This window comes from Canis lupus, chromosome 16, assembly GCF_011100685.1.
Source record: "Canis lupus familiaris isolate Mischka breed German Shepherd chromosome 16, alternate assembly UU_Cfam_GSD_1.0, whole genome shotgun sequence".
Lineage (NCBI taxonomy): Eukaryota > Metazoa > Chordata > Mammalia > Carnivora > Canidae > Canis > Canis lupus.
The window spans coordinates 6,015,493-6,032,060 of record NC_049237.1 but is presented as its reverse complement, the minus strand read 5'-3'; the positions used below and the strand labels follow the sequence as shown (position 1 = coordinate 6,032,060).

Genomic DNA, 16,568 nt, shown 5'->3' with positions numbered 1-16,568 from the left:
TCATGGGTGGGGTAGAGGAAGTACAGGGAATACAAGAGCCAGGGGTAAAGGGGAAAACTCAGTTCCTGTTTATTTACAAAAATATATGTATGTATATGTATATATATTAAACCCTTCCCCAGGTCCCCCCCACGATTACATTTTCACTTCCACCCCTACCTCCCTTTTTAAAACAAAGGCTCCCGGGCCCAGAGGTGAGTTCCTCAGGGAAGGGTGGGCAGGAGCAGCACCAAAGGCCTACATAAGTAGGCTGAGGGGAGGGCCATGGGGAGTGACCATGGCCCCCGTCTTTGCCCCTTTGCCCCCACGACAGGGTGGGTGGGGGAGGGGCTCAGTCCTTGAATCCCTGAATACTGCAAAGAATGCGCTTCTGGTGTCCTGGCAGCGTGATCCCCATCTGGGCCAGGTCCCTGTGGGCAACGAAAGGGGATTGTTGAGTGTGGGCCTAACCCCCCCGCAGTTCTCCGTGCCCAGCACCCTCCCCTTCCCCTCCCCCCCCCCCAGGTCCTCACTCGGCCGTCAGCTCGAGCACACACTCCATGGTGTCCAGCCCCGCTGAGCGGAAGTGCAGAATGTAGCGTTTCATGCGTATAGGACTCCAGCCACTCGGGGACGCTTCGATAGGGGATCCCGTCGGAGCCACTGAGGCTGGGCAGGCGAAGCGTCACCCTGCGGGACACCGGGTACCCCAGTCACATGGGAGGGAGATGCGGGGGCTGTCCTCTGCCTTCCAGCTCCAGCTTCCCTGACATTGGGGCTCAGCCTCTGAGCATCTGCGGCCGGCATTCAAGTTGGGTGTCTGAGCACAGAGATTATCTGGACTTTGTGGATTAGCCTGGCCATTGTCTGTGAACTCATTTCCTGGCCTGATTCCTGGCATGTTCACAGCAATGGGCGGGCTGAGAGTCCTGCTGCTTTGAAAGACCCAGGGGGGTGGCAGCCCTGCCACACACAAGCGTGTGACCGGCCCACCTCCCACTGGAGTGGCCAGTTCCGGCTGACTGACTGGGGACTGACTCCCAAGTGTCAACTCTCCCAGCCCAAAGGAAAGATGCAGGAGGCAGGGGAGCTGAGGCCTCGGAAGCCGGGCATGGCCCTGCCCTTGTCTGGGTGGCCCCTGTGAATTCTGGGAGCCGCCACCGCTTGCCCCCTCCAAGCCCGGCTGTTATTATTGCCCTCCGACACCCACGAGACAATGAGTGTTCCTGTGCTCAAGCCAGCCAGAGCCAAAACCATTAGCAAAGTAAATCTGCTGGGGGAAAAATTTTCAACATTCCAGAAAGATTAGCACATGCAGTCTCCAGTATACGAGGGAGTCCTGCTCCAAAAGATAGTTGCAAAAGTTGGAACTTGGAGCACATTTTCTCCCAGAAACAAGGTTATATATGGTGGTTTGATACAGAGGCCAGCATGCCAGGGCTGGTTTACTGGATTGAGCATTCAAAGTCCAGCCATGCCCACCCCGCTCCCCCTCCTCAGCCCTGCCACCAGTTCATTCTCCACACTCTGGCGATGTTTTTGGCAAAACACGATTCTGAGTGAGTCCCTCCAATTTCAAAATCGGTCGATAGTGCTCCATGCTCAGGATAAAGTCCAAACTTCTCAGCAGAGCTGGTCCTCCACCTGTCCAGCTTCACCTCTGGCCACTGTCCCTAAACAACACTGCTGCCATCCCGCACTAAGCCCGCCCTCAGCGCCCTAACCCATGCCTGCCGTGTGCTCTGGGAGACCCCACAAGGCTGCCCCTCCCAGTAATGACATGCCTCCCACTGGCACCTGCTGGTTGCTCTGTCTTCCCCACCCTAGTGACCGAGCTCCCCGGAGGAGATACCAGGTCATAAGCACTACCTATCGCTTTCCATCCTCTGTGTGCTCGCTTCCTGTCCTCCACCGGACAAGGACGGGATGGTGTGTCCTCCCTCAGGGTAGACTGTCCCGCAAGGGCTCAGACTCCTCCTGCCTCAGCAGTACTCTGTGCTCTGTCCAGAGCTCATTAATGCAGCTGAACGCTCCTCTCCCACACCTGCCCTCCGAAACCCTGTGCCCTCTCCAGTGTGGTTACCTGGGATCAAAGTTAGCAATGGTCCGCAGTGAGTGGGGGTTGGCAAGCAACTGGTCCAGATGTGCCTTCAGCTGGTGGAAGGAGGGCCGACGGGCCCGGTCATAGGCCCAGCAGTTCTTCATGAGTTCATAGAGAGGGGCAGGGCAGTCCACGGGAGGCGGCAGCCGGTACCCATCCTCAATGCTCTTCATTACCTGCCGTGGGCGGGGTGGGGGGTGGTGGAGCGGCCTTGAGGTTGGAGGGTCACCTTCCCTGGGAGCCCCTGAGAAATCTCCGTTCACACAAGATCACTGCAATAGAGCCTCTACTCACCCCTGAGAGTAATGACGAGAACAGGGAATGAGGCAAAGGGGACAGGAACAAGAGTGCAGAAAAACTGGGTCAGGAAGAAGGAATAGGATATTTGCAGGCAAGAGCCATGGGAGGCTTTTGGGAGGAGCCGAGGAGTGAGGGGTGACATGGGAAGAGGACCCCAGGCTTACCTCCTGATTGCTCATCTCCCCATAGGGCTTGTCTCCAAAACTCAGCACCTCCCACATCACAATCCCAAAGCTCCACACATCGCTGGCTGTGGTGAAGGTGCGGTGGGCAATGGCTTCAGGGGCTGTCCAACGGATGGGGATCTTTCCCCCCTAACAGGGCATGTAGAACAGAAAGGTGATGTGTTTCAGGGCATTGGGGGGAGGGGGGCGGCGCACACAACAAAACACCTGTGCAAAGGCATGACTATCGTGTCCACAAGAGCATGTGTCCTGTACTTGTGCATGTGTGACTACATGTACGACACATAATCGTGTGTATGTGCGCGTGCACGTAATGACGACACGGCTCTAACCTGGGTTTCATAGGTGCCATCGAAGTTGTCCAGGAGGCGGGTCAGGCCGAAGTCAGACACCTTGCAGCACAGGTTCTGACTCACTAAGATGTTCCTGGCCGCGAGGTCCCGGTGGACGTAATTGTGGTCACTGAGGTAGTTCATGCCAGATGCAATGCCCTGCAGCATGGCCACCAGCTGCCCAGGGACCAGCTGGTCCTCCCGCTCCTGCAGCAGGGTGAGAGGGCAAGTCAGGGAATGGGCGGGGTCTCCTTCCCAAACCAGGAGCCAAACCCCGGGGTCCATGGGTGCATTCCCCTTCCCAGCTGGCTCTCCGCCCTCCTCACCCTCAGGAAGGCATCCAGGGCTCCATTCTCCATAAACTCCGTGATGATCATGATGGGCTTTCCTGAGACACAAAGCACATGTCAGCACGGCAGCCTGTATCCCATCGCCACCCAGAACCAGACTTCCTGCCCCCGGCAGCATATTTCCCCTTCTCTCCCGGGGGTCTGACACCCTCCTCTCCTCCTCTTTCTCTCCCCATGCTCTCGGGGACCGCTGCTCGTACGCTTTGTGACAACGCCTTCCAGGTGCAAAATGTGCGGGTGGTTGAACTGGCCCATGATAGTTGCCTCTCGAAGGAAGTTCCACCACTGGCCGTCTGGAGACGTGTCTTTCAAGGTCTTAATGGCCACAGTCTTACAGTCCTGGCTAGGGATTTTCAGGGTCCCTCGATAGACTTCTCCAAACTCTCCTGGGTGGAAAGAAAACAGGCCATGGCCGGATGCCCCGGCAGGCTCCCCTAGGGGGACGGGCAGCAGTATCCTCCAGTCTCCTGGTTCTTTTCTTCTCTGGATCAGAAAAGTGGCTTGACCTTTCCGGGAAAGGGGCTCTCGTGCTGCACTTCCTGGGGAAGGAGACGGGAGTCTGGAAGAGGAGTGCAGCTCTGCAACCTATTCAATACTGTCCCCCCAGGTGGGTACAGCTCCTGGCTAAGGGGAGGGGCTCAGTAAACGCCCGGTGAGCGTGGCTGTGCGGTGGCCCTGGGCTGTGTTCAGCAAGGACAGGCTGGTCCAGGGCCAGTGCTCCAGTGACGGGGGAGGCTAACCACTGCCTCGTCTCTTCCGCGAGCTCCTCCGGTCACAGCTCAGCTGGCTCGGCTGCACAACTGCCAATGACACTGCCAAGCTTTGTTCTCTGCTCAGATCCATTTCCTCCGGTGACCCAAGGGATCAGGGCGGCCCAAGGACACTGGGCCCGGGTTGGGGGGGAATGCGGGGTAAGGGAGGCTTTGAATCTCTCCCACATTTCGCAGCCGTCTGAGAATAGCCTGAGCCTGGGCACAGCGACCCTTCTGTTGACAAACATGACATGTTTGGGCTGTTAATCAGAAACTCCATAACCACAGAAGCAGATTGTGTAGGAAGCAGGGGGCTGCTCTAGGACACCCGATAAGGGGGTTACAACTTGACCACAGCGATTCAAGCAGGATACAGGGTAGAGCAGAGAGGGAACTCGTCTAGGAGCCCTTGGGGCAGCCGAGAGACCAGCTGGCGAGCAGCTCCGTGCTGCCACGCAGAGGGGACCCGCAGGGCTCACCTTCCCCTATGACAGTGTCCACAATCAGCCAGCCTGGATCAAGCTCCTGGGTGAAGTCCAGGGCTCCCTGGGCAGGGTCCTCATACGCTTGGAGGTCCACATAAGGCTTCAGCCACAGCTTGTCCTCTGTGGGGAGAACAGGGAGGGCTCGGCCACAGGAGCCCCAGCGTGAGGGCTCGGGAGGATTTTTTGGTGGTGGTGAGGGGAGCTGGGGCCAACAGCACTCCCCAGACTTTTCATTGTTCTGCTCTCTTAGGAGTCCCATTTTGGCTAAAGTGGGAGAAAAACCTTCCTCTGTCTATGTGCAAAGCTCCGCGTCCCTGCCCCCGGAGGCCCAGAGCTGCGGGCCAGAACCCGGGCCTGAAAGCTGTTCACGGCCTCCGGTTACCCAATCGTCCCACGGCTCACTGACCACACTTCAGATTCCTCGCCCTTCCTCCTCACCCCTGCTAGCCATACTCCTCCGATCACTCACACCTCATGCACATTCCCAGACAAGCCTCACTCCCACCCTTTCACTTGGATGAACCACTGACTACCCCTTTCGTGGGACACCTAATGAGGTGACCCGCAGGAAGCCCACATGCCCTGGAGGACTTCTAGGGGCCTGCCAGCAATCGCTTCCTCGCTGAGACTCAGCCCACAGACCTGGCCAGCCAGGACGGGGGAGGCCGCCCCGGGCCCAGGTGTCGGAACAGAGGCAGCAAGAGCTAACAGGTAATTGCACAGAGCCTCTGGGGGCTATCGTTACAAAGTTAATTAACCAAAGTTAATTAGGTGGCAAAACAGTAAAGCCCTAGAGACAACAGCCCCAACCCGTGCTCCCAGAGTTGGCCTGGCAAATGTGGCTTCTCTGGTTCCATCTCCGTGGCACGTCCCAATACCGCTGCCCCCACCCCGCTCCACCACCACATATACGCACAGGTGCCCTGGGCTCACCTCGGTTCACTTCGGCGACACGGTCACGTTGCCTCTGCGGGTGTCTCCGCTGCGCTTTCCTGTGGGGGGGGGGGGGACAGCTTCTTCAGAGTCCTAGGACTGGCCCAGGGCCCTCCGGCTGGGCTATTCCCACAAACGACAGGGTGGGGGTGTAGGATGGCGTGGGGGGTACGCTGGAGCTTTCGTCCTAAGGGCTGGGAGGGTTGCTGGGGCTGCGTTCTGGGATTTCTGGCCAGGCAAAGGGACCCCGGGTGGTGGCCGCGGAGGGGCAGCAGCAGCACCTTGATCGGAAGAAGAGCATCCCCATCAGCAGAGCGACACCCAGCAGCAGCCCGAAGATGATGGCCACAATCTCTCCTCCGGTCAGGCCCCTGGAAACTGTGGCACGTGGCGTGAGGAAGGCTGGAGGGCTCAGAGGCCACAGCAATGATGGTGGCTAACGGGGCATGCCCGGGGGCAGAGCCCTCAGTGGGCCACAGGGGGGTCCCCTACCCAAGGAGATGGGGGTGTGTGAGACAGAGCCTCACACTGGGACCACTAGCTTGGGGCTGCCCACTGACGAGCACGACCCCGAGGGCTTGGGAGAGTGCACAGGACACTGGAAGGCCGCATCCAGGGTCGGGGTATCTGAGGAGATTACGATGCGGCAGGGGCTTCGTGTGGGTCTGTGGGGGGCTCTCCGCACCCCAGGCAGCCTCTAAGTGTGCGTCTGTGCGTGTGCATATGGGAAGAAGCCAGGGTCTGAGAAGCCTCAGTGGGGTGACAGGTGCATGGGTGTGGGGTAGAACACGGAATAACCCCTCACCTGGTGGGCTTGTCCGAAACTCATGGTCAGGGGAGAACGGGCCAGGACCTAGAGGGGTTAACATTCGAACCCTGACAATGTACGTGGTGTCTGGCTGCAGCTCAGTCAGCAAGACCCTGGGTTCCAGAACCATCTGATGCCGTTCTTCGTCCTGTGGATGAGAGCTAACGTCAGCTGGCCTGTGCCGAGCCCAACCGGGCGGAGGCGATGGCCAGTCTTGGGATCCCATGGAGACGGGCGGGGAGCGGTCAGGGCAGGGCTCCCTGTAGGGTTTTGACCTGAGAAAGCCGCACAGCTCACTTTGGTCAGTTTTCCGTTCACCCCGTACCTGGGGATGCCGGGGTGTGCCCGGCGGGGACCCCAGACACGGTCCCGCAGCCCCGCCGCACCTGATTCAGCACGTGCAGCTCATAGCTCAGGTTCGCCTCGGGGCTGCGCGGCCTGGATCCTGCCCAGGTCAGTTCCAGCTGCCGCGGCTCCTTCTTCACCAGCCTCAGGGACAGGCCTGACAGGGACTCTGGGAGCCGGGAGGGGTCCAGCGGGTTTGGAAAGAAAGAGGAAAGAGCTTCAACAGCGTTTCGATTGCTTCCCGCCCATCCGCTTGGCCCTGGAGTCCTCAGCCCTTCTGGTTTCTTCCAGGCCCATCCCGGCTGCTCACCTGCGTGGCCCATGCTGACGCTCAGGGAGGCGCTGGCGGGGGTGGAGGTGCCCAGCCCCGACACTCCGTTCTGGGCCTCCACATTAAAGGTGTAGTTGGCGTAGGGTTCAAGGCCGTTGACGCGCACGGCTGGCGCCGTGAGCCCGCTGGCTCCTGGGGAAAAGCGCACACTTCCCCCGCAGGGCTGGCAGGGCCCCCCGTCCACCGCTGCTCCCCGGCACTGTGAACACCCCACGCTGTACCTCACATCCTGGCGCCCCCCCATATCCGCCGGGGGTTCCCAACGCAGCGAGAGCTGAGTCCCCAACACAGAGAAGCTCAGGTTTCGGGGAACTGAGGGGGGTCCTGTAAGGAGAAGAGCCGTCGGGAGGAGCCAGCTGCGCTCTCGCTCTGTCCAAGCTGCTGGCCCCTGCCTCCTCCCACCTCCGAAGGCCTTGCTGAGAGATTCCCACTGAGGGAAAAGGACCTTCACCTCATTTCTGCTTTCTTCTGGGGCAGGGGAGCCTAAAGTCTCTGCCCCCCCCCTTTTTTTAAGATTTTATTTATTCATGAGACACAGAGAGAGAGAGAGGCAGAGACCCAGGCAGAGGGAGAAGCAGGCTCCCTGCAGGGAGCCCGATGCGGGACTCGATCCCAGGACCCCGGGATCATGACCTGAGCCAAAGGCAGATGCTCAGCCACTGAGCCATCCAGATGTCCTCTAAGCATCCGACACTTTAAAGGATGCCCACTATCAGAAAAGCTCTGGAGAATTCCAACCTTAACACGGGCTGGACAAAGTCCTGCCCCGCCACCCGGGACTCACGTGTGCAGGACACCTGGGGGCCCTCCCCAGGGGCTCGGAAATGGCCGCTGTGGCAGATGCAGAGGGTGGCCCCCTCGGACTCAGCTGCGCTGTGTCCTGGGCACTTGACACAATGGGGCGCATCTGCGTCCGCCCGGTAGGAGCCGCTGGGACAGGCTGGAGAGAGAATGCAGCGGAGCCATGGATGTCCAGCCTTTACAGGCAGGCTCATCCCCACTCCCCCTCCCTCCCCCAGTCCTTTGTACCAGAAACACAGGTGCCTCCCTGGGCGGGGGGAAGGGGGGCTCAGCCGCTCAGTCTAAACATCACTGAGATGGCGCAGAGGCATCCTTCCGTCCCCCAGCACCTGGAGGACCCCCCCCACCCCGCATGTCCCCACCGCCTCCTCCAGTCTCCTTACCCAGGCATCCTTCACCACTGCCGCCTTCCTCGTAGCCGGGCTCACAGTGGCATCGTCCCACAGGCACCAGCCACTCCCCGTCGGGGCTGCAGTGCATGCGGGGCGCACCTGAGGGGCCGGGGCTGACCTGGGCGTGGGGCAAGCAGGTCCCTGCCACCTCCACCAGCCCGCCAGGTCCGGGCAGAGTGTTGGGGAATCGGGCCAAGCCCTGCACGACCTCAGGACAGCGCTGGTAAAAGACCCTTACGGACACCAGGGCCACACAGGCACCCGGGTTGTGGAAAGCGAGGTAGAGGCCTCGGCGGGTCAGGTGCCCCAAGGAGCAGCGCTCCACGTTCAGTTTCACAGCGCCAGACGCGAGGTCCCGGATGGTGAAGCTCTGGTCTGCAGCCACAGTAGTTACCTGGGAAGGGGCGGGGGGTGGAATGGCAAGTCATGCTTCATGCCCACGGAACAGAAAAAAATGATTGTTTGCTTGATACCTTAGAGTTCCTGCAACCATAAACCAAGGGCTTATTACGTGTGAGCTACTGAGCTAAGCGTCCTGTGCGTGTTACGCTGTTTGGGTCCAGTGAGGTGGGACGGATGGCCAGCCCCACTTTACAGATAGAGAAACTAAGGCTAGGAGTAGGACAGGTTCAAGACCTTGTATGACGTGGTGCGGCTGGAATCCGGGCAGTGAGACGTTACAGCCCATATAATTTCCACTATTCGAAGGTGTTCCCAACCTCTGTGCCAGTGAGGTGATCAGTTATAAAGTGCGTCATGGTTAATTTATTACTAATAACAAACTTTACAACGTCTTCCCTTCGGAAAAAAAAAAAAAAAAAGATGAGAGCACATCCTATAAATAACATGCTCCTTACACCTCTGCATTCCGGTACGGTTCCTTGAGTCGGAAAGAAACGGATGGCATTAGAGAGAGAGCCCGTAGCCTGCAGAGAACGGTCTCCCTGCGCACCTCCGGGTGGACCCCTGGGGTGTGTCGCACACCAGCACCCTGCAGGCTGATAGGGAAAGTCCAAATACCTCTTCTCAGCCTCCCCCAGGGGAGGCTGTTATGTTAGTGGAGGCAAAGCCTCCGACCCAGGTGAAGGCTGGCACCATTATCAACGCTACTGTAAGACCAGGTAAGCAGCCTCGGAGGGGTTCAGTGGAGCCTGAAGGCGGGACACAGTAGGAAAGACATGGTGGTTCCTGCTTATCCGTGGCTGGGCTTTCAGGGTGGCAGGTGTTACCCGGTGCCATCAGCCACAGGTGCAAGCAGGTGATCCTCCGTCTGACCTTGCATCAGCAGGTCAATAGCAGCCTGACGGGGCAACGTCGGGATTCAACGCCTGGCCATGGGCCTCCGCTCATCTCCTCCCAAGGCATCACATCGTCTCACGGTACCCCCAGGAGGGTGACTACAGAGCAATGACATAGTTCGAGAGGGAGAGAGGCTACTCTGATGACTTATTGCAGCATCCTGTCATGACTGTTCTAGTTCATTACTAGTTACTCCCCTCGTACGGCGCCTGGTTTACACAAGAGCGCTCAGCATGGGGATGGATGTGCAGGAAAGAACGTGGCACATCTGGGGTTCAGTACTGCCCAGGCATCCGGGGGGTCCTGGGAGGTGGGCCGCAGCCGCGGGGGATGCTGCTCTACTCAACTCCACCTCTTCTGATGTCTAGGCCCACATTCTCATCCTTAGTTGACACCTAGACCTCTTTCTGTTTATGCCACTTTGTCTTTCTCCTTAGCTGAGCGGGGTCCTGGGAAAGAGTGAGGCGGGAACCAGTGTTAGGACCAAAATGGCACTGGAGGAGTGGGGGTGGGGGTGCGGGTGGGGGTAGAAGCACCTTTTGGAACAAGGGCCGTCGGAGCTGGATGCCCACGTCCTGGTCACTCTCCATGTACAGGAGGTTGAAGGTCTCCTTGCAGCCCAGAGGCCCGGCTCCGCCGGGGAAACTCTTACAGTCCCTCACGGTGAACTGCAGCTCCACGTGGACCCGAGAAGCTTCCTCCCCGCGGTAGATCCAGTTGGAGCGCAGCCAGTGGTCAGTGTCCCCGCCTGCTTGCACTGGGCAGTCCTGGTACATGTAAAGGGGCGTCCCGTTCAGGATCTGCTGCACCTCACTCCACTGTGAGAGGAGAATCGAGTCAGGCTCCCAGTCACCACCTGCCCCCCAGACTCTGGTTCGCTAGACCTCCCCGGGTTCGCGCTACTTGTCCTGCTGTCTTCCCACCATGGGCCTGAGGACAGTAAGTTAAGTGCTTAGGGTCAGGAGTTATTTGGATACAGGATGGGCATGACAACAGCGACGCCTTCAATGAGCCCACTCCAACTTTGGAAGCACGAGCACCAATTTTTCCCCGTCTCGTCAGCAGAGTCATGGCAAAGACAGACTTTGATGGCAAAACGCTCACTCACGAAACCTGTCTGGCTCCTTGTTCAGAGAAAAGGATAGTACATTTATATCAAGGCCCCTAAGCTCGGGGGGCAAGAACAAGCATAGAACCCTTCTGTATGGAGGGAACTCATTCCTTCTAATAACCCTCTAGTTATGGTCACTATCAAAATCAACAGTGGACAGGGTTGGGTGGACTCCCAGACACCATGCAGTCCATGCCCCTTACCTGTTTTTACAATAAAATTATTGTTAGGGGATCCCTGGGTGGCTCCACGGTTTGGCGCCTGCCTTTGGCCCAGGGCGCGATCCTGGAGTCCCGGGATCGAGTCCCGCATCGGGCTCCCTGCATGGAGCCTGCTTCTCCCTCTGCCTGTGTCTCTGCCTGCCTCTCTCTCTCTGTGTCTATCATAAATAAATAAATCTTTTAAAAAAATAATAATAAAATAAAATAATTTTTAGACTTATTCATAATAATGGCTAGCCTAATGCGGCAGTCACTGTTGCAAGCACTTCCCATGAGGAAACTGAGTCACAGCGCAAGGTTCAATGACTTGCCTTATGCACTCAGTTATTAGGAGGCAAAGCTGGGACACACACCCAGGCACCCTAGGCTCTAGAGTTTAAGCTTTTTTTTTTTTTAAGATTTTATTTATTCATCAGAGTCACAGAAAAAGTCAGAGACCTAGGCAGAGGGAGAAGCAGGCTCCCTATTGGGAGTCCAACGTAGCACTCAATCCCAGGACTCAGGGATCATAACCTCAGCCAAAGGCAGACGCTCAACCACTGAGCCACCCAGGCGCCCCTAGAGTTTAAGCTCTGGATCATTATGTCTCTCTGCGCTTATTATTAAAAGTCAAAGAATAAACATATATAACGTGAAGTGAAAGTCCTTTCACCCAACTGCCCCTTCACAGGGAGCCACTCTGAACAATTTGGAATAAAGCTCACCAGACCATTTTCAGCGCCCCTAGAGAAATGTTTGAATATTTTTCTGCGTATGTGTTTTTAACATATTTTTTTTTTTGGACACAAGGCTATTTCGTAATCTACTTTTTGTTTTTAACAAACAAAAAAAGCCTTTGAGGGGCGCCTGGGTGGCTCAGCCCGTTAAGTGTCTGTCTTCAGCTCAGGTCACGAACCCAGGGTTGTGGGATGGAGTCCTAGATCGGGGCTCCCTACTCACCAGTGTCTGCTTCTCCCTCTCCCTCTGCTCATGCTCTCATTTGCTCTTTCTGTCTCTCTCAAATGCATAAATGAAAAAATCTTTAAAAATCTAAATCTAAAAAAACAAAACAAAACACCTTAAAAAGTCTTTGAAAGATGTTCACGAGAATATAAATAGATCTACCTAATTCTTTTTAGCAATCTATAACACAGTATTCCACTGTATGGATGTACTGTGAATTATTTATTCATTCCCCTATTGTTGGGCATTTAGGTAGTTTCCAGTTCTACTGTTGTTTATTTATTTTTTATTTTTTTCTACTGTTGTTTAAAGTCTACACGCACAGATTTCTTTTTTTTTTTTTTAAATATTTTATTTATTTATTCATGAGAGACACAGAGAGAGAGAGAGAGGCAGGGACATAGGCAGAGGGAGAAGTAGGCTCCATGCAGGGAGCCTGACGTGGGACTTGATTCCGGGTCTCCAGGATCAGGCCCTGGGCTGAAGGCGGCGCTAAACCGCTGAGCTACCCGGGCTGCCCTACATGTACAGATTTCTAAAAGATTTCTGTAGAACTGCTATATCAAAGGGTAAATACTATAAATTTTATAAGAAGATAGTGTCAGATTGGCCTCCAAAAAGGATTTATCAATTTACGGTTTCACCAACAATGCATGAGGCCTCATTTTTTGAAAACCTGGATATTAACGATCTCTTTACTTTTGGCCTATCTTATGGACAAAATACAGCTTCTTGCCATTTTAATTAACATTTTTTATTTTGAGAAGGAGGTTGTGTGTTTCTATTTTGTTCACTGGCTATTTCTATTTTTATGTAATTACGTTTGTAAACTTTGCCTGATATTCTGTTCTTATCTTTGGAATATTCATTTCGATGAGATTTTTTTTTTTTTTTTACATTATAGGTGTTCATCATTTATTTGAAATATGTTTCAAATGTTTTCTTCCCATCACGCCACTTAATTTTCTAATGATGTCTTTGATGTTGGTACCTTTAAAAATCTCACATCATAACATCTATCTTCTCTCCCTCTATGAATTCTGGGTTGTGTATTTCACTTGGGAAGCTCTCCCATCCCAAACTCATAAAGATCTATATTCTCTCCTAACATTTTTGTAGGTTTGGCTTTTAGGTTCAGATTTTAATCTCCCTAGAATTTATTTATTTATTTTTTGTCTATAGCATGAAGTGGAGATGTAACTTTACATCCTTCTTACTCGTTGTCTTCTTCTTTCTCAAATTATGGACATCCAGCTGTCAATCTACTGTCCAGTCTATATTTTGCACATTGATTTGCCATTCCAGTGTTAATCTCATACCAAAACCTCATTCATGTGGGTTTTCTATTCTGTTCCATTGACCTGGGTATTCTTGTGCAATGCCAGGTTTTAATTACAGTTGAGTACAGATATTGTCCGTTCTGATAATCTGGTAGGGCAAGTGTTCCATTTCATTCTTTCTCAAAAAAAAAAAAAAAAAAAAAAAAAAAAACTTCTCAGACATTCTTACATATTCTTTCTGCCAGATAAATATAAGAAAGGAGCTCTCAAATTCTATAAAATACCCCCTTGATATTTTGGTTGCAACTCCCTTAGCTTATAGAGAAGTCTGAGGTCTTTAGAATGTTTCCTTTTCCAAGGGCTTTCATTGCTACTCTCAGATCTGGGAAAAGGCAAGAGAAAGAACGATTAACTAAGAATTGGGGTGGGGATCCCTGGGTGGCTCAGCAGTCAGCCCAGGGCATAATCCTGGAGTCCCCGGATTGAGTCCCACATCAGGCTCCCTGAATGGAGCCTGCTTCTCCCTCTGCCTCTCTCTCTCTCTCTCTGTGTCTCATGAATAAATAAATAAAATCTAAAAAAACAAAAACTAAGGATTGGGTGGCATGGGGCAATAACACCTGAGGTACATATTTTCGCTTTATGTTAGGGAGTTCAAAGATTGGGCAAGGGTTGTCCAGGCCATGAAGGCACCCAGGGCCTGTTCTTAAGAGGAAGCTATGATGGGGAAGCCAAGTGGAAGGCATGGGGTGGAGGTCAGGTGGAAAGGTAGTAGGTGGATAATGTGCAGCTCATTAGCTAGATTGCTGTGGCTGCAGCTGGAGCCAGGAGCAGATGTTCCCAGCTGTAACTTGCCTCTCCCAGTTCCCGCAGTGACAGATGGGAGAACCAGCTGCCCAGGATCAGCAGCAAGAATCCTTTCACTTACCACTCCGGCTGCTGGCTGCTACATGGGTGCATTCTGGGGAGTCTGAATCTGAGTGTGTTTGTGTGTGTTGAAAAGATAAGGAGGGGACAAGATAGACATGGGGAGCATGTAACTGCTGCTGTCTTCTTGCCTCCAGCTGCAAAGCTGCGAAAGGGGCCTTGCTTCCACTCGGGCCCAATTAGGGAAGTTATTTGGGTCGGGGTGGCTGGGGCACACCGGGGGTGGAGGCCTGTGGGAGCCAGCGAATGGACCTGCGGCCCTCGCTGTGGAGTGATTAGCTGCTTTACGAGACGGGGTGCCTATTACGGCTGGCCTAACCCAGGATTTTCCAAGCAGCCCCTCCTGTAGGATACAGTATGGTTTAGTCTATTAATTCTAATTATAGGCCACTCTGTGGGAGAACTTAGAGCCAGGACCCTAGGACCCAGAGGGAAAGAAAGCAAGTGACCCCGATCCCAGAAATAGAGATTGCAATTCCCACTGGACTAGGAAGGGGAAAGGGGTCCAGGACCAGGGGGGAAAGGAGGGCCTGAGGCCAGCCTCTCACGGTTCTGTGGCCGGCTCTGCTGAGTGGCGGAAAGGTGCTCTCCGGGACTCACAGGCGCCTACCTCTGCTCACTAGGTCTTAAGAACACCCAGGGTGGGAAGGGACTCGGAGCAGGTTCAGACAGCTGGACCGTACCGTGTGCCTGGGCTGGGGAGGATGGAGAAGGTGCCAGGGGCTCAGGGACCTCTAGTTGGGGAGGCAAACACCCTTCGAAGGGTTTGATGAAAACGTTGGCTCTCGTCTCCATGTGCGTATACACAACTTACATTACACTTTTATGGGGCTCCCTGACCCTCTGAAGCCTATCTGTGCAACTCTATTGGGACAGAGGGACCTCAGTGTGAGGACACATCTGGTGTTTTGGTTCTCAGCCCTCAACCACCCCAAGGATGGTTCATCCTCTCCCTGGAGGATGTGGGTTCATCTCCCCCCAAGTCCTCCTAAGTATTCAGCCCTCTTTCACAGGGGCAGGGAGGGAAGGAGCCAGGCATTGAGGCGTTCTTCATGGGGTGAAGCCTGACCCCCCCACATTGTCCCATTCTGGAGGCTCTGACTCACCTCCCCTCCCCCTCCCCGAGGAGGAGACACTTCCAGTTTTTCCAGCTCTTTTCTCGGTTCCTCCACCCACCTCTCCGCCCATTTCCCACTGGCCTGCAGCTTTGAGCCTTCCCTCCCCTGACACTTACCCCATCCTCCGGGGGATCCAGCAGCCAGCCCAGCTCGCCCTGTGCTGTGCTCGTGTCCATCAGAGTGACTGCACGAGGGAGAAGAGGGGCCTGTCACCTCTGGGGGAAGAGGCCCCACACGTGTGACCCACATTCCTCCCCGTGGGCCCCCAGCCCCAAGCCTCCCACATCCTGTTCCTAACAGCTGTGACTTCCCGAGCTTTAGCCCAGGAAGGAGGAGTGAAGAGCTCTGGGGATTAGTCTGTCTTCCTCCAGAGTGTGAAAGGAGGACGGCAGCGCCGGGCAAGGGTTGGAGGGCTGGATCTTTGACCAAAGTCAAGGCAGGAAGTGTTGGGCAGAGCAGCCCCACACAGGACTCGCACCCTCTCACTCGGCAGGGGCTGGTCAGCCTGGGGCATCCAGGCACCGGCCAAATGCGAAGGGTGAATGGGCAAGAGAGGACCTCAGCCCCTGGGGGTCATAAGCGGGTAGGGTGTGGGCAGGGGACCCTAGACGGGTGGGTGCGGAGGTTCCCTTCTACTGCCAAAGGGCCTGCTCAGCCTGTGGCTGGGGGTGTGCAGTGAGGGTACAAGGCACAGCTCTGGGTCTTGGGAAGTAGGGCCCCGGAAGGGTGTGCAAGCCTTCACAGGCAAGGCTTGACCTGTACATCTGGGAGCTCCTGCACCCGAGTTCTGATCCATCCCCCAGCGGCAGGTCCCTCTGTCCTCGGGCCCAGGATGGCTTAAGGCCTCTTCGCACCGCTGCCCTCTGGGTTGGGCCCGGGAGGCCGAGCCTGGCTGGGAATGAGGGATCCCCACGATGCTGGGGTGGGGGTCTGGGCGCTGCCTCCTCGCAGCGGTCAGGGGCTCCCTCCCCCCCCCCAGGTGCAAACTGTTACGGGGCGCCTGAGCCGGGAGAGCAGGGTCTGGGGGTCGAAGACCAGAGGCTGGCCGGGCCAGGCGGTCGCCGGGCGGCGGGGCGCACCGGGGCGCTGGCGAGGGCGCGGGGAGGCCCGGGGCCGGGGCCGGGGCCGGGGGCGGGGGCGGGGGCGGGGGTCGGTACCTTCCTCGGCGCGCGCCCCCGGGGGCAGCGGGGCGCGGAGCAGCAGCAGCAGCCCGAGCCCCAGGGGCCAGCGCCGCTCCATGGCGCCGGCCGGGACCTGGGACCTCGGCCCCCGGCTGGGTCAGGTCGCGAGGGCTGCGCGAGCGGGGCGGGGGCGGGGCCAGCGCCGGGGGCGGGGCCAGCGCCGGGGGCGGGGCCCGCCTCACCTGGCTCACCTTCTTAAAGGGACAGTGGGGCAGGAAGGAAACTCGCCAGACAGGTAATAGTAAACTTCAAACGCCGGAGGCCTGGGGACCGGAACGGGACTGCGGGCGCCGCCTAGTGAGTGGGATGAGGAACTGACTCACCGCTTCGAATTCTAATCCCGAACCCAACCCAGTCTTGATGCAGCCTTTAACCTAATTCGACCTCCGACCTGA

General features: G+C 56.0%; 1 protein-coding gene across 1 annotated transcript; it reads right to left on the bottom strand.

Moving 5' to 3' along the window:
* Positions 1 to 45: 45 nt before the first annotated feature.
* EPHA1 (EPH receptor A1) lies at positions 46 to 16,283 on the bottom strand. The gene is given in 19 exon segments (XM_038559291.1): positions 46 to 410; positions 513 to 592; positions 594 to 669; positions 2,063 to 2,256; positions 2,545 to 2,694; positions 2,898 to 3,104; positions 3,224 to 3,285; positions 3,448 to 3,633; positions 4,479 to 4,604; positions 5,418 to 5,476; positions 5,699 to 5,795; positions 6,223 to 6,373; positions 6,612 to 6,739; positions 6,881 to 7,225; positions 7,686 to 7,841; positions 8,086 to 8,488; positions 9,930 to 10,211; positions 15,109 to 15,176; positions 16,150 to 16,283. Coding segments are annotated over 19 exon segments (2,931 nt in total). The 5' UTR covers positions 16,232 to 16,283; the 3' UTR covers positions 46 to 331.
* Positions 16,284 to 16,568: the final 285 nt, after the last annotated feature.